Raw genomic sequence first — 21,152 nt, forward strand, 5'->3', positions numbered from 1 at the left:
TGGCCTACAGCAGGGTAATCACATCTAGCCCTCCGGAATACACCTGTTACTCTTGTGGTTGTTTTAAGTGGGACTGTTTAGAAATCAATTACAAGCATACCAGAGATTGTTTCAATAGTGTAAACAGCAGCCAAAAATACACAGCTGTGCAAGAACTGTAACTACTATTCTAAAGCAGAAGTGAAGGGCCCAGACAGCATAAATCATGCCTTATTCCAGATGTTCAAATCGCTTCTGACCGTTTTCCTACAGACGTGAGAACATCATGTCCTCCACCACTCAGCAAACTCACGAGTCGTCCAAGTCAGTGAATAGCTGAGGTTTTCACAAAGCATACCTATCCATTTCTTCTGCTCAGCCTTTTCTGCCCACTTCGGCAAGGGAGGTATGCGGTTTTCCCCTCAGACTGTCACACCCGCGCAATTCCAGGCCCCGCCAGAGGGCTCTCCCTTGCAGCCACCCGGCAGCCTGCGCAACCCTCGGTAGCTTCGGTTCAGCAGCCACCCCCTGGGGACCAGAAGAGACCCGTGTGCTCGGGTGACTTCGAGCGGACGAGGGGTGCCGCGCACCTGCAGGCGCCCGCCGGCCGATACCAGCGGAGCCGAGCGCATTCCTGCTCCAGTGCTCCCTCCGTCCCTCCAACGTGGGAAGGGAGGAGGACGACTGAGGCCAGGGGAGGGCGAAGGGAAGTTTCTGCGGGAGGGCGAAGGGAAGTTTCTGCGGGAGGGCTGGACTCGGCGGACGGCCGGGCTCTCCCCCGCGGGCGGCGGTAGCACCGTCCCGGACCGCCTCCGAGCGGAACGCCCGGCCCGGCCGTTAACGGGCGGCGGAGCGCCCTCAAGCGCCGCGAGGGCGCATGCGCAGCCCGCCCTCCGCGCGCGCCGCGGCCCGAGCAGCCAACCAGCGCCGGCGCGAGGCCGCCCCAGCCGCCATGCCGGCGGCGGGCGGAACCGAGCGAGGCGCCCGGGCACCATAGAGTCGCGGCGGAGGGTGGGGCGAGAGCGGCCGCGCTCGCCGGGGGCGGGGGTGAAAGGTCGGGGGTTCCGCTGAGGGAAGATGGTGGCGCCGGCCACGCTCCGCGTGGTGCGGTGCGGCGGCAGCACTCTCCACGGTGCCAGGGCCGTCTTCTCCGCCGACTCCAAGCAAGTGGGGGCCGGGGCCTTCCAGCCTTGAGGGGGGCTCCTGAGCTGGCGTCGCCGCGGCCTGCCGCTCGCCCCCCCCCCCCTCCCGCGGGCGGCGGGGTGACGGCTTTCCTCCCCCTCCAGGTACCTGCTATGCGCCGCCGGCGACTTCGTGAAGATGTACAGCGTGGCCACCGAGGAGACGCTGCGGGTGATGGGGGGCCACGCCGACCTGGTGACGGGCGTCCAGCTGAACCCCCACAACCACATGCAGGTTTGGGGGGGGAGGGGAGGTCTGGCTGTGGGGGGTGCGGGGGGTGCTCCTGCCCCCCTCGGCCGGGTTTACGTGCCTCTGCGGAGGCTGTCTCGGGTGTTGGGGGAGTTGGCTGGAAATTGAGAACGAGCTGGAAGCGAATATAGCACGGTTGAGCTCACGTTTTTCCAAAATCTGCCTGGGAAGGTAAACGTTATGTCCGTTTTCCACAAATAAAAACGTGAAGCGCCGTGTGGATTACACTCGTTGAATGGAACGACAGCAAAATGGAAATAGCAGCAAAAATTCCATTTTTTGGATGATTCCAGGGGGAAGAGGAGCACGTGGGAAAATCGACAACAGTCGCTGTGATTGCTTTTTCCCCCTCTCTAGCTGCTGATACAGACGTAGATTTGACTAAACCCCTTTAATTTGCCCGGTGGCTCTCTGCCTACCAGCAGCCTGCCTTCCCTGTTTGCTGCTGCTCGTGCTCTGGCTCTCAGTTTGCTTGGGTTTTTTTGGTGTCCGTATATAAACAAGAATTATTTGCCCAGATGGACTGCATCTGCATATTATCTGTGCAAAATCTGATGCAAATGTTAATAGGTGTTCACATAATGGGTATCTGTGCATACTCAGTTAGTCTCAAGCGATTAAAAACAAATACCTGTTGTTTCTTTCACACTTCATGAAAATGTATATTGCAAACTAGAATAGTAGTGTTCTGTTTGCATTGCACTTTATTTGAAGGCCGCAGAAAGCTAGTCTGTGTCCTGTATTTTTGATGATTCAGCCACTCGGAATTGCAGTTCTATTCATCAGTCCTTCAACTTTTAAGCTGTGATTTTATGTAAAAGCTGGCTTTGATATATTACATTAACTTTTTTCTATTTTTTTCTTCAGCTCTATTCTTCTTCTCTTGATGGCAGCATTAAGCTGTGGGACTTCATGGATGGCATTCCCATTAAAGTATGTTGAGTTATTCCTGTTGAGCACATGTCAAAATTATTCTTGACCCATTGGTAGTAGAATAAGGATTTCTGCAGCTGTTACTACAAATGGGCACAAATCAGTCTTGAGATGTGTTGGTCTGCCATTAACACAGCCTGAAAACCATCTATTTTTGGCAGTAATAGAATGTGGCAATTGATGTGTGTGTCGCTGCAGAAATTCATGATGATGCAGAATCTTTTGGGGAAAAAGATGGGATATGAACTGACATACTAACTTTGCTACTTGCTGCAGTTCAGAGTCCAGTGTAGCTCTTAGGCAGTGCGCTGCAGTTTGTGATACGCCAATAGGAATTGATATGACGGCTTGAAAACGTGGGCTGCTAACTGTCCTGTTGCTCCCATTTTCTGCTAAATAGAGGCAGAGGGGTAAGATACTTCCAGGTTTTTCAGTAAATCTGATCTCTTACACTTTATTAGTACTGTTTTAACATTTGTATTAGTCCTTAATAGAATAAAGGTCTTTTTTTATTTGTGTTAGAATGGAGAATTTTAATTAATACACCAAGGTTTCTTTAAAGCAGGTGTGTTTTCTTTATTGTAAAAACTTAGCATTATTCACTGTTGAAAACCATACGCACTAGTGTAGTAGTTTTTGACCTCCTTCCCTTATTTTTTTCTTCAGACTTTCACTGTAGGATCCAAACTTCTGGCACTGTACGCGCTTGCTAGTTCTGAGGACTCAGTGTTTGTTGTAATTCCAAAGAGTGGTGAAAGAGGTACGGTATGATTAGCATCATCCTTCTCATCTAAGTCATTCTATATTTAAGCTACTGTCATGTCAGTGAATGGTATACTGCAAGAACATGCTTTAATATATTACTTTTTAAAATATTTCTTAAATTCTGTGACAGATTGTGGTGGGTTGACCCTGGCTGGATGCCAGGTGCCCACCAAAGCCGTTCTATCCCTGCCCCTCCTCAGCTGGACAGGGGAGAGAAAATATAACAAAGGGCTTGTGGGTCGAGATAAGGACAGGAGAGATCAACTCACCAATTACCGTCATGGGCAAAACAGACTCAGCTTGCGGAAAATTAACTCAATTTATTACAAATCAACCAGAGTAGGGTAATGAGAAATAAAACCAAATCTCAGGACACCTTCCCTCCACCCCTCCCTTCTTCCCAGGCACAACTTCACTCCCGGATTCTCTACCAACCCCCCCCAGCGGCGCAGGGGGACGGGGAATGGGTTTTACAGTCAGTTCATCACACGTTATTTTCTGCCGCTTCATCATCCTCAGGGGCAGGACTCATCACACTCTTCCCCTGCTCCAGCATGGGGTCCCTCCCACAGGAGACAGTCCTCCACGAACTTCTCCAACGTGGGTCCTTCCCACGGGCTGCAGTTCTTCACCAACTGCTCCAGCATGGGTCCCTTCCACAGCGTGCAGTCCTTCAGGAGCACACTGCTCCAGCGCGGGCTTCCCACAGGGTCACAAGTCCTGCCAGAAAACCTGCTCCGTGGGCTCCTCTCTCCACAGATCCACAGGTCCTGGCAGGAGCCTGCTCCAGCGCAGGCTTCCCACGGGGTCACAGCCTCCTTCAGGCACCCACCTTCTCCGGCGTGGGGTCTTCCACGGGCTGCAGGTGGATATCTGCTCCACCATGGACCTCCATGGACTGCAGGGGGACAGCCTGCCTCACCATGGTCTTCACCACGGGCTGCAGGGGAATCTCTGCTCCGGCGCCTGGAGCATCTCCTCCCCCTCCTTCTTCACTGACCTGGGGGTCTGCAGGGTTGTTTCTCTTACATGTTCTCACTCTCTCTCTGGCTGCCGTTTTTGTCCATCCCAGCAACTGTTTTCCTTCTTAAATATGTTATCACAGAGGCACTACCACTATTGCCGATCGGCTCAGCCTTGGCCAGCAGCGGGTCCGTCTTAGAGCCGGCTGGTATTGGCTCTGTCGGACATAGGGGAAGCTTCCAGCAGCTTCTTACAGAAGCCACCCATGTAACCCCCCCCCCCCCACTACCAAAACCTTGCCACACAAACCCAATACACAGATGTCTGCAGTCCTGCATTTTGTACCTTTTTTCTGTTTTCATTCTATGACATCTATTTTTTTAATATTTGTGTAGAAGAGTGCCTGTCTTCGCTTTTGAAGCATATACTGCATGTATCTGATGCTGTAGATGCAGTAAATCTTTAAGCAGTGCTTACAGTGATACAGGGTATGCTACAGTACTTGACACTACTCTTCCACCGTAAGCAGTATTAACATGAGTAGACTTGTCCTATTTAACAGTATGCTTAGATATTTTTTCCCTAGAATTTTGTCTAAAATAAATACAAATACAGCTTGACCTTACTCTTAACTATATTGCTACGAATGTCACTTTGGAGCAAGAGCAAATGTTGTGCAGCTTTGCTTGGTTTCTGCTTACAGTTGCACTGGTATCCACTACCTAGTCCTCGATCTTCAATGCTATTGTTTGAATCAAAATATTTGAAACAATTATTTTTTGAAAGGTATTACAAACTTTTTCAAACTTATAAAAAATTTTGGAAGGTACTAACATGTTACTTTTAAGGTAGAAGGGGTGCAGATCCCCTTTGTAAGGGACGTACATAAACTTGTTCATAAAAGCCTTTTGAACAGATTTTTCTTTGGTCAGATACATTCCAGCTGGTCTCAGTTAAGCTGACAAAAGCAGCAGGCCAAGATTTGGAAGCCAAGGAACTGTCAGTGGTTTTGGATGGTGTGGATGCGTCACCGAAGCGTATTGCATTTGGAGGAGAAGTATATTCACTTTTGGGGTTTTTTATTTCTGTTGGGTGTTGGTTGGTTGGGTTTTTTTTTCCTCTCAAATGAACTATATGCTGTTTATGCTTTTATACAAGCACAGCAGCACTGAAACAAAACTGAAGTTAAATGAATCTGTGTAAGACCTATGCTTTCTTTTATTAAAAAAAAAAAAACAACACTTATAATAGGAAAATATTTACTTAACATCAGTTTATATGTTATTTCCAATTTTAAGTATTTTGTTGTGAAACTTTTTTTTACATTCATGTGTAAGAACATAATCTGTATCTCCTAAGTTGTTGTTTTACTATAACAGGGTGAATACGTGGCATCAGTGAAAGAGCTTAATCTCCAAGTTTTTTTTTTTAAACGGAAACAGTTGAACAGGTAAGAATGAAAATGTCAGGTATTGATTCAGTCCAATAAATCGTAAATGTTTGTTAACTGGTGATGTGTGCACGCGTTATTTTATATTTGTCAGCAACCATTTGGTATGTAGTCACTATATAAGAAGCTTCCGGTAGAGGCAGACAGTGAGGTGCTGCACCGGCATTAGTAGCTTATCTTTTCAGCTCAGGCATGTATTTTTTTCAGGTAAATGCTTAGTCTGATGCTCGACTGAAACAAGTGACATAGTTTGGTCAGGGCCAAAACAGGGACAGGAGGGGAAGAAGAAAGAGAGAGAGAAAGAAGGAAAGATCTTTCAGCTTGATTGAAGGCAAAGAACTAATGAAATAAAGAGAAATAAGTCCATCACTACTCTTTGGAGAGTGCATGTAATTTTGACAACTTGGAAATGTTTAACTTTACTAGTCAGAATTGTTTTTATATGCATTAGCTGATCTTTTTGAAGCTTTGTTTAAAAAAAAAAATAAATAACCCCTGATCTAATTAAAGTTACTTTCTTAACTCTTGAAGGTTTTCTGTAAGTGCAATAAAGACAAAAAGTGGAAACAATCACTTCACTTGCATAGCATGCCATCCTACAGAGGATTGTATTGCAACTGGCCATGCTGATGGAAAGATTCGCCTCTGGTATGCACATTTTGATTCAACTGTGTACCCTATAAACTGATGTGACTATAGGAATTAAGTGAAAGCTGAGCAAAGCAGTCTAATTTGTCCTTAGTGTTGCCATTTTCAGAAGTCATAATGAGGAAGGCCCTGTGAAGCTGCAATACTGACATTGACTTCAGGGTACAGCTTCAGTTTAATGTCAAATAGGAAAATATTCCTGTTAAACTATGCTCCACAATTCTAAACTGTATTTGAAAAAGGTAGTGCAGGAGCAGCTGCAGTAACTCTTTATGGGCAAGTAGAGTCCTAGAGAGAGAGCACACTAGTGGAACTGTGTCGTTAAGAACAATATGCTTGCCAAGTTGCTCAGTATGTCTAAGATGCACGGTGTGTACCAGGAAGGTGCCGAAAACCTGCTAGCATGGTTCTTTCCCTCCCTTTGTATCACTTGAGCATACCAGGAACTCTAGTCTGGACGTTAGAGGAGAGGATGGTATACTTGATTCAATTCAATATTTCCTTTCATTTGCTCTGTTGTTGATGTTGTGCTTAAAGAACTATTCTGTTCCTCCCCATGTAGGAGGAATTTCTACCACAAGAAAGACTACACATTTTCGACACTGCACTGGCATCATGATACTGTCATGGATCTAGCTTTTTCTATGGAGGGTGAGTAAAAAACAGAAAAAACAGGAAAAAAAACCCCAACAAACAAATAAACCTCTCAAAGTCGAAGAGCTGCAGCAGGGAGGGAAAAATCAATAGAAGTTTGAGTTTGTCCACTTACTAACAAATTAATTTCTAGAATTTTAAGTATTTCCAGGAAGGATCTAAAATAAAAATGGAAGCAGTTGTTATTTTTTTATATATATTCTGATTGGCATTCATGATGTCAAATATCTACCTTCTGTGGTAGAATGTTGTATTGGGTGTGGCTGAGATGGAGTTAATTCTCCCCATAGCAGCCCTCAGTGCTGTGCTCTGCATCAGTAGCTAGAAAGGTGTTGATAACACACCAGTGTTTTGGCTACTGCTGAGCAGTGCTGGCACAGCATCAAGGCTGTCTCTCCAACATTTTTGCCCCCCCCTCAATGGCAGGCTGGGGCAGGGCAAGATCTCGGGAGGGGACATAACCAGGACAGCTGACCTAAACTAACCAAACAGATATTCCATACCATATGACATCAGCTCAGATATAAAAGCTAAGTAAAGGGAGACGGGGGGGGGGGGGGGGGGCATTTTTTTTGGTCTTCCGGAGCAACCACTACGCGTACTGAAGCCCAGCTTCCCAGGAAGTGGCTAGACATCGCCTGCTGATGGGAAGTAGAGAATAATATCATTTGTTTTTCTTTGCTTTCGCACGCGACCTTTGCTTTCAACTTTATTCAACTGTCCTTATCTTGACCCACGAGCCTTTTGTTATATTTTCTCCCCCCTGTCCAGCTGAGAAGGGGGAGTGATAGAGCGGCTTTGGTGGGCACCTGGCATCCAGCCAGGGTCAACCCACTACAAATGTAAAATCTAACCCCTCCTCTTACCTCTTTTCCCCCACCTCCACTCTCCCTTCCCCTGCCCCTTTCATCAGTAATACTGATGAGTTCTTGCCAGAGTCTTACTTGCATCCAAATAAAACAAGCCAGTCTTGTCCGAGCTCAAACCTAGTGACAAAAATACAGTTAGCTTTTATCTGAATTGTGTGATCTGAACTATTCTCCTTAGGATATTTTTTTTACTGCAAAGTACTTCTGATGGAATACAGCTGAACTGTTCTACTTCTAACACAAATACTCAGCTGATTCAGAAAGTAATGGGATCTACTACTCCAAAGCATAGTTTAAATTTTACTATAGGCACAAATTCTTGTTACTTAATCCAAGTTTCTCTAGAAATTTTAACACGGGATAATGAGAAATGTATCTATTTGTGTTGCCCAGGCTAGATATGAGGAAAATTGCTTTGTATGTGGCAGTTTAAGAAAGGTTTTTGAGAAACCTATGTTTGTCTGTCATTGTAAACACCTATGCTGATGATATTTTTTTTAAGCAAAACCTATAACTGCATTTTTATTACCGGAAAAGGAACCAGCTTGCTGAGTGGCGGAGTTGAGTCTGTTCTAGTTCTGTGGCACAATGAATCAGACTGTCAGAAGGATTTCCTTCCTCGTTTGGGATCTGCTATTGAGTACATCTCCATGTCATCTGATGGCACACTCTGTTGCACCTTGCATACAGACAACAGTAAGCCAAAACATATTTTAAGTATCATTTAATGCAAAACGGAATGCAAATCTGTATGAGCTTTATTTTGTTAATCTCAGATGAATTAACTAGGTACTACATAAAAGTTCAATATTGATCTGAAAGAACAGGTGCTTGAAGTGATCTTTTGCTCTTTTATCAGTTCTGTGAATTTGCCTGGTGGCTGCTGTAACTTGGCTTTCCACCTTGATGTAGGGGTGTCATAAATTGAGAAAAGTATACATTTATAGGATTAAGTACAGTTGGTTATGGTCCCTTCCCCACCATGAGATGTGGTTACATTGCAGAATCCTTTTGCAAGACTTTATCTGCTTTTCCTTTCAGGAATTACAATAATCAACAGCAACTTAAGATTTTCCAAAAGTATTCAAGGGCTAATCAAAAGTAAGTGCAATAAAACTTATCTTCCACTTAGAGGACAGAATGTGTCACTTCCCATCTTAGGTCATTTGTCGTCTGATTTTTATTGCCAGGTACAGATGTCAAAACTGGTCTAGTGGTTGATCCTAGAACCAAAGCTTTGGTCCTGAATGGAGAGCCTGGCCATTTGCAGTTCTATTGTCTCCAAAGTGACCAACAGCTGTTCAGTGTAAGTTGGATGGGCTTGTACTAAAACTTTAACTTATTCAATCAAGTAAGTTATGGGTCAGAATTTATTTGAAGACTTAATATGGCAAACAGGAAAAAAAGCCAGCAGCTATACCATGGGACTGGATTCCAAGCTGAGATGTTTTCAGCTTTATGGCAAACTTCCTTTACTTGTTAAGCATAGCTGAATGTTAATGGTTGAATAAATATAAAAACAGTGTGCTGCTCCTGTTAACATTATTGTGGAATGTACATATCCTAGTTATGCTTTCCCTGCTTTTTTTTTTATGCCACAGCCCAGTCAGTTCTAATCTGTCCTTTCAGAACATTTTTCTCCATGGTTTTATGAGTGATATCTCCAAGTCTACACTTGAATTTTGAAATTTAATTTTGGCCTTGTTGTTTTGCAGTTGGATATTGTGCAACGACAATACATTCATCAGGCAGGTTTAAACCAAGCTGACTTGGTAAAAGTTGCGTTTAGTGCACAAGGAAAGTGGTTAGCAACAGTAGAAGAGAGAGAAGAAGTAACTGACCCTGAGTTACAATTGAAGCTGTGGTTCTATGATGAAGAAACACAAAGGTAACAATAATAGAGCTGGCCTTCTAGGTGTCAAAATCAAAAGTATCACACAGTTATTTACACAGGCTTTGTTTTGCGAAGGCAGAGTTTTTCCAGACCAACTAATAAAATTCTAGGGAAGACCCTAGGGAGAGTTTACCATGCATGCTACACACATCTGAAACAATGCACAGAGCTGACACAAATACAGATTGGAAATAATTGCTCTGAATCTAATTTACTTATATTGATCAGACAGGCAATTTTAACCATAGGACTTAAATTCACATATTTACTTGGTATTAAAAATCATGGACTTGACAGAATGGTTCTATAGCTTGTTCAGTTTTCCCACCTTTGTCTAATCCATCATTAATTGATTAGTTCTTCTAGGGTACAGAAGATTATGACTTTATTGTTGATTTTTTTTTCTTTAGTCTTTTTCTTTATATACTTCCCTGATTTTTTTATTTACAAAAAAAAAATTATATTTTTTACTATATAGTAGCTATGTGACGGATTTTCTAAGTACTGGAAAGACTGCCCAGAGTTCAGGCTGAATATTTGAGAGTGATGCTTGCTTAGTGATAATCCTTTCTCGGTGCTGGGCTACAATCTCTCTTGCTGTATGGAAGTGATTAGGGAAATCTGATCTGTAAATGCAATACCATTTAGCTATCTAATTAGACAGAAGTTTCTTTGATTCTCCTTCTCCCTGCCCCTTCCAGAATCATCTTAAATGTAAACCTTCCCCGAGTTCCAAATGAAATAAAACAGCAAGCTTCTGTTTTCTTTTCCTATAGCTTTAAGCTGAACACTAGAATAAATATGCCCCATGAGGACCACATAACAGACATGTGCTTTCGTGAGATGGATGAATTGGAAGATGACTCTCTGATACTGGTAACAGCTGGCAGAGACTGTGTGTTTAAAGTCTGGGTGATGGTAGAAGACACTGATCCAGAAGGTAGGTAGGGTCAAAAGGTAACTTACTCTTACTTGCCACTTTGTAAGATGCTATAGAAATTCTGACCCTAACTTCATTCTTTCAGAACTAGGCCCTCAAGGCCCATGCATTTCTCTATTTCTGTTGTTGCATGGAGTACTGTGTTCCCCTGAGCATCCTCTGTGATGGAGTTCTCTCATAGTTTTGCAGTATTATCGACTGATATGGAGGTTCCTGAAATAGCAAAGACCTTGCTGAGCCTGCTGCGGAAGGGAATGGCAGCTTGTGTTGATTGTTTAAAGGATTATTTCTGGTAATGATTTTTCCATGCTAGGAAAATGGATTTTTGTCATTCCTCTGGGCAGTCTTTTTATTTGAGACTTCTGGTCAAGGGAGCAGGATGCAGAAATGTGTCATTCTGTTTTAGTTGACTTAGTGTAAAATGATAGCATTTTGCCATTCTGCAGCTCCACCCCTTAAGAGTTCACTTTTTTTACATCCTTCCTTCCCATTAGATATTTGAACGTCCTAGAATGGATATTTAGGATCCACTTCCAAGATACTCAAGTAACCAAATTTCATCTCTCAGAATGCATGCTGATGTTCACTTGTTTGAAAAAGAACATCTGAGGGATGTGTATTACCCTGTATGCCTTTGGATGTGAAATACAAAAGGTTTCCTGCTTCTTAATTTCCTTTTACTTAAATGTTATTACAGTGCCAGGCACACTTAAGTGAGCTGGAACTTTCCTGCCACTTGGATGTCTTATCTTTTCGTGTTCCCAAATAGATGTGGTAGTGGTCTTGCTGAACTGCTTGCAGTTTGGTTTGTGTTTTTGTGGGCAGGTGAGAACATGTTCAAAAGTACTTTCGAACTACTAAGGTTTTCATTTGGCAAACTTACTTTGCCAAATTGACTTTCTCTTTCAAAGCTGTTTGCAACAGCGGCTGCTCATGAGAAGAAAAACAAAAGCTTGTATTCATTTACTAGGATTTATGCATATATTTACTTAATAGCAACTCCCTCAGTGGTATCTGAAAGAGTGGGGGTTTTTTCTTTTTTTTTTTTTTTTTTTTTGTAAGTGATTCTAAGCCTGGATTGTATCTTAACTTAATGAGCAGATACTTTGATCTTGAGTACAGTGTCGGCTGGGGATGAAACCTAATGGGGTCTGTTTCCTTCAACAAGATAGTTTTGTACCTGCTGACTGGCCTCTTGGTGGGGGGGTGGGTGTATTTTTTGTTCGTTTTTTAAGTGACTATACAGACTTCTGTTTCGTGGCATGTGTAAAAGTACAAATTAGTGCTGACTTCTGGGGTGTATTTGCCCAGTGGAGGCAGCGTAGGAATGCTCAGGTAGAAAGATTCAGCTTCTGTGCAGCAAGTATTAATAAACTAATTAGTTCTTAAGTAGAATACACACTGTCATGTGTTTATTTGCAGCAGATCTCTCACTGTGCCTCTAGATGGTGCCATGCAATTTAAAGTAGTGAATTGTTTCTGGCTTTTTTTACAGGCAGGTCTTTTAATCATCAACTTGTAGCCATTATATAAAGGATATCTTAGCATAGGGTGAACTTATTTTCCTTTCTTTCCTCATCCTATTCATATGTTTCAAAAGCATGCTGTATGAATTTATTTATACTGGGAAATGTATGTTATGTGGTAAGTACATTGCTTCTGTTTATTTCATGGTAATTACCAACAATGGGAAAGGTATCCCAACTGAATGCACTGGCAGGTTAAGCATGCTGATAGGTCACTTTGTGATCCTCAAGCTTTATGTAAATGAACCATGAGCTTTGTTGGACTCAAATGCAACCTGTGTTCAAATTTTAGTAATGCTCATGTTCTTGCTACATTTTTAAAAGAACAGTATGTGTCAGAACACTAAATGTTGAATCTACTTCAGTATCTTTTTTTCTTTTATCTAACATCTGCTTATTCGAGAGCACAGTTAATGTAGTTGGCAAAGTAAACATGAGTATTGTACCATGTCAATCTCAGGATTCACTGTTCAAATGCAAAACTGAGGACAAATGGAAAACCTACTAGATGTTTCTTGTACTAGAACAGGACAGAGTCTCTGTACTCTTAAAAAGTGTAAGCCTTCTGAAACAAAACTATCTTGCTCTTGAGCCTATTTTGCAGCCCTAATACTTGAATTCTTCTTTCTTCATGTATAGACTTCAATTAACTAGCTTGTTTATTCAATGCAGCACAGCAAAGTGTGAGCTGGAGCTGTGACTTTGTAGGCAGCTACCACAACTACCAAGCTACTAACTGCTGTTTCTCAGAAGATGGCTCTTTGCTTGCTGTTAGCTTTGAAGAAACTGTCACTGTATGGGATTCAGTTACTTGGGATCTTAAATGTACGTTTTGCCATCCACCTGGAAAAATAAGGTATGTTTTTCATCTGTTTTTTTTACGTCTTACTTGAACTCTCGAAACAGAAAGAATCAATTCATAGTAATCCAAGACCTTGTATATATTCACATTAACATTGAATTTAACAGTCTCGAGTTCATATATAGAAAAGACTCTAAAATGGCTTTTGGGTCGTTGGTAACTTACTGTTAAAAATAACAAGATCAGGCTTTGCAGTTTCATCTTCTTACCTGCTTATGACTCCTGTACCTCCCATACACAAACATGTATCATTGGGCACACAGTAGTGTGTTAATAGCCCTTCTCTTTTTCCCATTAATCTAGGAGTGAATCAAAGTACTGAAAAAGTATAAATATAGGAAGTTTGTTCTTTATTCATGTACACATGCGTACAAATAGAAATTATATCAATAAACCATAAAGGCATATTGACCTTATTAGCTGTATCATAAAATACATATCTTGATCCCTTGGCAGACTATCCCAGCATGCTCCATTGTGTGCTGTCACGATAAAAGACATCCTGAAGGTCTAGATACCATTCTGTTGTGTAAGGATAATGAGGAATGGCATAGGTCGATGGTAGAGGTAAAAGATACAGACTCAAAGAATAGGACAGCCTTAATAGTGAGTTTCTTGGACCATGCAAATATAGAGCAGTTTCTGATCCAGGTATCATTTTTCTTATGATAATCTTGAAAAAATAGGGCAATAGGTGACCTTACTGGTTCATCTACGTAATCTCTGTGCCAGATCTCTGTATCTAAACAATTGCTGAAACAGGAAGATGCTACAAACCTACCGCAGCATTCTCTTTCAGTGCTAAGGTTTTTCTAACTGCTTCTCAAAGTCATTACTGCAGTAATGTTAGAGGTATTTCATAAACCTGCTTCCAGGAAACACCTAAAATGGAAAGCAAAATATTGCATGGTCACAATGTTTTAAAGACTCTGATATAAAGAATCAGAAAGATACAGAGATTTCTCACTTCCATGTATTTGCGTGTATGTTTGCAAGCTTTTCTTTTGTGTGATCAAGCCTGTTTTGTTTATACCGCTCCTCTAAGATTAGAAATTGAGAAACATGATTCTAAAACTGGTGTGCGGGAAAATCATGGGAGGCATGTAAGGCACATCTTTACTGTATCTGTGGAGAAAACTTCTCTTGACAGCTTGGTACAGCAGCAAGCTTTTCCCAGGCCAGCTGCTCCTTTTGTAGCCTTTACTATATGCTATATTAAAAGGAAATAAATTACTCTAGGACTATATTAAATGACTGTATTAATTGCATAACTTCAAAAGGCTATGTTTATAGAAATTCCATCCCTTATTAGCTTTTTTGAAAACTTTCTATAGCATTAGCAATCAAAAGGCTGTTCTATTATTCTTAAACGAGAATGAGAAATTAAAATAAGTGAAAACAAATCACACGCTTTCTTCAATTGGAACAGCCTGTAAAAAGAATTGCTCTTTTTACTACTCTCTTTCTAGTGCTTAGAGCGATAGTAGGAATTCTTAAATATGGAATTTATTTTCCAGTCCCAATGTGAACACTTACTATTACTTATGGGTTTGTAACTTACTCGAGAGCATAAAATCACTCCTTGAAATCAGTATGTTGTAGGAACATATAATTCTTATAGATTTATGCATACTGTTAAATCTCCCGGACCTATCTGGTGGTTGCCTCCGAAGTTTCATACTACTAGAGGTGAAAGCAAAAAACAAACTTCTGATTTAAGTATCAGAACTAAATCTTAACTGAATGTTTTTTGTGACTTACAAATCATTGCTAAATAGAGAAACAAAGATGAAATCTGAAGGTCACTAACTTGTTTTGACTTTCTACTTCTGTAGGAACATCTGCTTTGGGAGACTGACATGTTCCAAGTACCTTATTGGTGCCACTGATTATGGCTTTCTGTGTTGCTGGAACCTGCTCAGTTGTGCATGTAAGATCAGCTTCAATATGTGCTAGAGTGGTAACATTTAACACTTGAATTTACTATGAAACCTTAAAATAATTCTAGTTTGATTCCAGATTGACCCACTACAAAATGTCCTGTGGAAATGTAATGATTTCGATACTTCAGTCAAGATGGTATCCTGTCCAGCGTGGATGTGCTTTGTGTGCATGTGCATAGTAAATTCTAAGTTAGACGATTGATAACACAATAATAGCTAGTATTTCCTACATTTGTGTAGAAGTTGATAGTATTTGTGTATTTTTATTCATCTGGGAATAAATGAAATTGCATGCCTCTTCCAGAGGTTAAGGCCCTGTGTGTCATTCCCATTTGACCTTTTGTTTGGCAAAGTAGTTGGATAGAACTGAATGCCTTCTTTTTATGTCTCGCTGTTGCTGTGTTTGCTTTTCAGTGGAATGGAGTGCCCACCTCAACGTCTTAATTCTGCAACCTGATCCCCTTTCAGAACATATTGCTGCTGTCTCATGGCTCTCAAAAGAGTCCAGCTGTAAGTACAAAGGCTTCTTTGACAAGTAATAGTCAGTAGAATTTAAAACTGTGAAAGCATAATTTAGAAAAAGTTTTCTTAGAATTCAGCCCCATGAAAGCCGTAAGACAGATTTGAGTCTGTGTTTGCACCTGTGGAAAACTGAGGCATGTCTGACAGCAACAGCCAAGTAAAGCATGTTGGTTCCCATCTTTTCTTCCAACAGTTAGTTTCTGGTACAGGAATTAGCACAGGATTAACCGTGCTGCCTGGGTGAGGGCTTTGAATGTTCTTGACCCTCTCCTGTAAATGCAAAACTGGTTGAACTGTACAGCTATGTTTTACAGCTTTGACTATAAATTCTAATTACTCTTCCTAGAGCTACTGTTCTACAGAAACATTAATTTCCAAGTATGTGCTCTGGATTGGAGTACTGTGAAAGGTACCTTCTATTATGCAGTAAGGTTATCCAATTATAATTCCTGCAGACTAGTCCTTAAAGGCAATCCTGTCCAGCCCTTACTGGCTGTTATACATAGGGCTTTGACAGCTGTGCAGGAAGGTAAGAATTTCATGATTTAAAGAGAAGACATTCTTGGTTTTGCAGTGTTTGTGTTTAAACCAAACGAGCCACGGCCAATCTATATCCAGAGAAACCTTTGTAAAGAAAAGATCCAGCTTGCTGCCTTCGTTCCAAGAGACGAACCTGAAACAATTGGCTCAGAAAAATACCATTGGCTAAGAAGATCCCAACTGTTTTTTCTTACGGATACACAAGTAAGAAATAGTGATTGGCAGGTGGTTCCTGGGGGGAAAGTGGTTTCCTGAGAGTGGATTGATACAAATTCAGAGTTCTGCTGTTGAGTGTAGGGGTTTTGTTTTGTGATTTCAAGGCGGTCTAAGCCATGCTTTGTTCTTTATTAAGAGTTTTTAACTGCCGAAACAACTTAAGTACAAAATTGATTATTTACTGGTTTTCTACTGCTAATAGTTTCTGCTGCCTCATTCATACAAGAAACTAGGTAATTTGGGAAAACTGCCTATGCTGTTTAACTTAAACAACCACCTAGCAGCTGTATTATTGCTGATTATCCAAATGTTTCATATGATACTCAATTTTCCCTGTAATTTGTGGGTGGGTGGGGTTTTTGTTTGTTTTCCCAAAATGTCTATATAGAACCTCTAGGTCCATTCCTGCTTCCTTTCAGTTTCTTTATAAAATAAAGAGATGTGTTTGCCTCTTCCATTTGACTGACAAAAGCTTTTGGGCCATTCGAAAGCTTCTGTAGGCAAGGTATGGAAAATAGGGAAAGCAGTTTCACATACTATAACTCTGCTACATTATTCTGTATTTTAGGAACTAATGACGCTTAGCACAAAGTCTCTAGAAGAAAGGCTTACACCGTCAAGCAAACAGGTACCTCTTATAGAAGTTTTGACAGAGATGTACAGAGCAGTTAAATTCTGTTGGTGTTCAGTTCATCAGACTCAAATTCCCTTCTGTCATGAAAATGCACACCAGATCCTTAGATGGAGTCATAGGACCTTAGCTGAAGGGGCAGTAATCTGTATTTGCTTATTTATTGACAGAATTGCTGTTTGTAAAAAGCTTTAAAAAAAAAAAAGAAGTATTAGAAGCTACTCCCTCCTTTTCTTGTTTCCCCTGAACAAAAAACTGATACTTTTCTAAAAGGAGTCAGGTTACACAGATGAAGCAAAACTGCTGATATTTGAGTAAGCTCTTTCCTTATCTTGATTTCTTTTAACACTTGGAACCTTGAGTGTGGCCTGAACTGCACTTTGATGAGAACAAACAATTGTCAGTCAATTATGACTTATCAGTGAGAAGGAATTTCAAAATTACATTCCAGTATATACTTCTGTGGAGGAGTAGTCTGGGAAATTTGATTTTTTTAAATTCATGTTGAAGAATTGTTTCATACCCACTGAACAGAATAAAATAGTAGCACTTGATTGATTTGGTTAGATAAAATAGATCAAAGTAGAAGTTAGTATATTTCTAATACAAAATCCAGTGGGAATGTGGTTATAAGCAATCAGTTTCTTTGGAGGGTGGGGGAATAATTTGGTACTCAGATTAAGGTATATTGATCTAGGAAAATGCCAGAAGGGAATTTGACATGTTTTGCTTCCAGTTACATAATTAATTAACTCGGCAGATGATGCTGGGGTATAAATGATCTTTTAGTCATAAGTGGAATGTGAAAGCCATACTTAGTTTTTCTGGCACACACCGCAACTTCCATATTTGGAAGTTAATTGGTACATCAACCAACTAAAATCTGGTGTTCTTGAATCCAGATCCAGATTCTGGAGAGTTTTACTATCTCTGTGTAGGACTCTCAGGATGCCTGACAGAGAATGAGTACAAAGAGCCATATGGTTCAGTTGAGTTAAATTTGAGTGTAGAGTTTTGTCAGCTAGGTTGATTCTGAATTTTGGTAACTCAAAATGAGATAGAACTTAGATTTGTGACACTAAAATTCTACTTAAACTTCCACCTTTTTAAAGCTGGCAGTAGAAGAAAGTCTTCCTGTGACACCATTTAGCTTGCTATTGGGAAAGCACAGACGTCAGCAATCACAAGAGGATATAGACCTTGGAAAACTAGTTCATAATAAGCACAAGCAAGATTCACCTGCTGTCAAAGAGGTAGGACTAACTACAGTAAAGTGTACAAACAAAACCATGACAAACAAAAGCTTTCGTAAAGCTTCTGTTTTATCTTTTCAGCTTTTGCACACTCCAGCACATGTGTTGCCATCTGCTTCTTTCCTCTGTCCTATATTTATTAATTCACTGCTCATCTCCAAAGAGAACAAAAGGTAAGAAAAATTGAAGAACTCTCCTTAGTTTTTATTTTCAATTATGTACATCTTTGTTTGAAATGTAAAAGCAGTTTTCCAACACTCTTTATTCTTCTATTGACATAAGTTAGTAGAACACTTTATTGTGGCAAGTGGGTGGTTTGGGTTTTTTTTTTTTTTGAACAACTCAGTTTTGGGGAGATATGCAGACTGGCTGTTTAGTCTATTGGCTCTTTTTACTGCCGTTTGGCATAATGTGCTCGTACACAAAATGTTGCCTTTGGTACTCAGTGTTCTTTATGAATTTAGCTTTATTTCAGGGATTTAATGTTTTTAGTGGTATGTTGGGATAAATGTCAGATTCTCAACTTTATTTGATATTATGATGACTTCCTGCACAATTCTTGGTTTCAGTTTCTAGATACACCAAGAAGTTAGTCCTTAGGTTTAATCTTAACAGTTTTTTTAGAACTCAAATTTCATTCCTAAATAAGCTACGAAATACGAGTGTATACTGTGAACACAATTAGTTAGCTGAGCTTGTCTTACAATGCATTGATCCGAATTTAATGGAGTAGTTTGATAGGTACTTAAAATGTATTGTAGCTTGCTCCTCTGAGATTGATGTATGCTGCTAGAAAATGAATGCAGGCACAGGGGTTATGACTGTAGTCTTGTATTAAGATTAATATCTTGTCCCTTACACTGAAGCCAATTAAATGCTTGCATTTTTTGTGCAATCTATTCTTTAAAGTGTTTAATGAAACTCTGCCAAGCCAGAGGTGAAAATGTGTCATTGGTATCGGCTGCCATTCTGAATTTGCAAGCCCAGTGAGAGGGTGGTTTACACTGCCAGTGTTTACCCAGAAAAAAACACCAGTTTGAATAGTTTTTGCATGTGCATTATATTCTGCCATAACAGCAGTATAATCAGTTCTGCTGCGTTGTGTTGGCCAGTATTGCTAGCTTTCTTACTGGATGACACAAGTAAAAATCTTTTTGCCACATCAACAAAACACCGGTAAAAATCTAATACAAGAAATATAGGGAAACTTGCATGTCATTTCAGTACTGAAGAATTTGGGAGTTCAGTGGCCTGTGTAAATATTGGCACATGTAGAGCTTGTACTTTGACACTGGTAATTAGTATGACTGCACATTTAAAGTTAAATATAAGGGCTGTAGGATTGGGCTCTTGAAGAATGGCAAGAATATATCACTGTATAGATTAATTTTCTATTAATGCTAAATAATTTTATTTTCCTTGGTAGTATAATATTAATGTATTATACATGTTTTACCATTTACATTTTGTGAGTGATAGTTTGTATTAGAACAGATGATTTTTAGGAGATCAGTACCGTTCTGCCATGCAGGTCATTCCTAATGAGATCCAAAATATCTATACAACAGACATTTAAATTAATACTATTAATTATGACATTGTAAATGGTAACTGTTCGATCTAATTCTTTGGAAGTGTGCTTTCTACTTCAGCACAAGTTTAACTCGAAGTCAGAAGGGAGTAGCCACTTTAAGCACCTCCCTATGTTTAAAAAAAACAACAACAAAACAAACTTTTCTTCTTTTCTAGTAACACTCTAGGTATTGTAGAAATTTTTAAGACCAAGTGACCTTTTTCAGATGTGAAAGAGAAGAATGGCCACCTTGAATATTGTCTCATCTACCACAGTATCCAGTGTTGCTAATTCTGTGGGAGAGATTATAGCTTCTTACATAATGCTGACCTGCCTGTTCTGACATTATATATTGTATTTGGAGAAAGAAAAATATTTTGTTTAAGTTTACTTAAAACATAGGACAGCTGTTTGAAAAATGGCTTGTAATTGAGATGGCAAGTGAAGTGTAGTAGTTTGTAAGTAGCCTGAAATTAAAAAAAGAAATAAAATATGTTTGTTTAGTTATTTGCATGATAACTTGTCTCTTTCCTATAGTATGTGAAAGTGCCCATTAATTTCATTAATTGGGTTGTTCCTAATCGTCTTCGTCTTACAGTACTGAAGAAGTTGCTGATGAAGTAGAAATGGAAAGTGAAAAAACAGAGGATGATTCAGATGAGGAAAGAGGTGTTACTGAAATGGAACAAGAAGATAGAAGTCCTATGGAATTATTAGGAGAGATGACATGTAAACTGTCTAAATCCCAGGAAAAAGAGTTACGAAAAATAAGAAAAATGGACTACAGTTGGATATCAGCTTTCTAAACAGACATCTTGTGGTTTTTATACTGTAAGCTGAAGCTTTGTATATTAAATATTCTTCAAAAAAGTCCTTAGAGTCCTTTGGCCATAACTTTTAGCAGCCTTTTATTTCCCTAAGAAAAGAGAACTGGGGCAAGGGATTAAAGTTTTGAAAAGCTGGTTCTGCTCCTAGTTTATTACTGATTCTCTGTGACCTTAGAAAACGTTTAACCTGTGGGATTTATTTTCCCCTTGCAAGTGTATTTAAAAGGATAATAGCAAACCTGAGTTCATTATCTGACTTGTGATCAGTTAGAAAAGTGACAGCTAAGCTGCTGAAAATCTCCCCCATGGAGGCTGGTCTGCTGCTGCCAAAGCAACAGCAGCAAACAGCTTGTTAATAAGACTACTTAATTCAAGATCTGGTAGGGGAAATCAGGGTGGTTAGTGGTAGTGCTGTATACAGGTAAATAACAAGTGTCTCCGTCAGAAGTTCCTCTCTAGCTGTTGAGACAGTTGACAAATGGCTTAGTATGCCTGATTCTAGAATATAGATACCTACATGTTTGCTGGTGTTCATAGAGATTCCTAGGCATACTTACATGTATCAGAGCATAATGAAACCTTCCCAAATATCATGAAAACTGCACTATGTAGAAGGAGATGTGTCTGTTTTCCTGACAGTCAGCTTCGTAGGCCTCTCATGCATCAGCTAGAGTTTCTATATATTACTTAACTGTACACTCTGATATGTATAGTTAGTTTGGAGTAGTAAATT

At 40.4% G+C, this 21,152-nt stretch overlaps 1 protein-coding gene across 2 annotated transcripts; it reads left to right on the forward strand.

Moving 5' to 3' along the window:
- Positions 1-1,004: 1,004 nt before the first annotated feature.
- WDR75 (WD repeat domain 75) lies at positions 1,005-20,465 on the forward strand. 2 transcript variants are annotated; one of them, XM_052792280.1, is made up of 21 exons: positions 1,005-1,142; positions 1,266-1,395; positions 2,278-2,343; positions 3,010-3,103; positions 5,004-5,128; positions 5,451-5,521; positions 6,053-6,169; positions 6,732-6,820; positions 8,230-8,388; positions 8,734-8,793; positions 8,883-8,998; positions 9,408-9,580; positions 10,363-10,526; positions 12,725-12,908; positions 14,750-14,844; positions 15,272-15,367; positions 15,954-16,123; positions 16,704-16,763; positions 17,879-18,019; positions 18,101-18,192; positions 20,191-20,465. In XM_052792280.1, exons 1-21 carry the CDS (start codon positions 1,057-1,059, stop codon positions 20,396-20,398), a joined length of 2,496 nt encoding a protein of 831 aa, XP_052648240.1. In that variant the 5' UTR covers positions 1,005-1,056; the 3' UTR covers positions 20,399-20,465. The 2 variants fall into 2 exon arrangements, with proteins under 2 accessions (XP_052648240.1, XP_052648241.1); XM_052792281.1 differs by having other exon boundaries at positions 1,035-1,146.
- Positions 20,466-21,152: the final 687 nt, after the last annotated feature.

Source organism: Harpia harpyja, chromosome 7 (assembly GCF_026419915.1).
Source record: "Harpia harpyja isolate bHarHar1 chromosome 7, bHarHar1 primary haplotype, whole genome shotgun sequence".
Lineage (NCBI taxonomy): Eukaryota > Metazoa > Chordata > Aves > Accipitriformes > Accipitridae > Harpia > Harpia harpyja.

What these genes read in the sequence shown, in the direction of transcription:
- WDR75 (XM_052792280.1), top strand. Translation starts at nt 1,057, where the DNA reads ATGGTGGCGCCGGCCACGCTCCGCGTGGTGCGGTGCGGCGGCAGCACT. An exon ending in TCTAGCTTTTTCTATGGAGG is followed by an intron (nt 6,821 to 8,229) that starts GTGAGTAAAAAA and finishes TTACCGGAAAAG; the next exon opens with GAACCAGCTTGCTGAGTGGC. An exon ending in GAACCTGCTCAGTTGTGCAT is followed by an intron (nt 14,845 to 15,271) that starts GTAAGATCAGCT and finishes TTTGCTTTTCAG; the next exon opens with TGGAATGGAGTGCCCACCTC.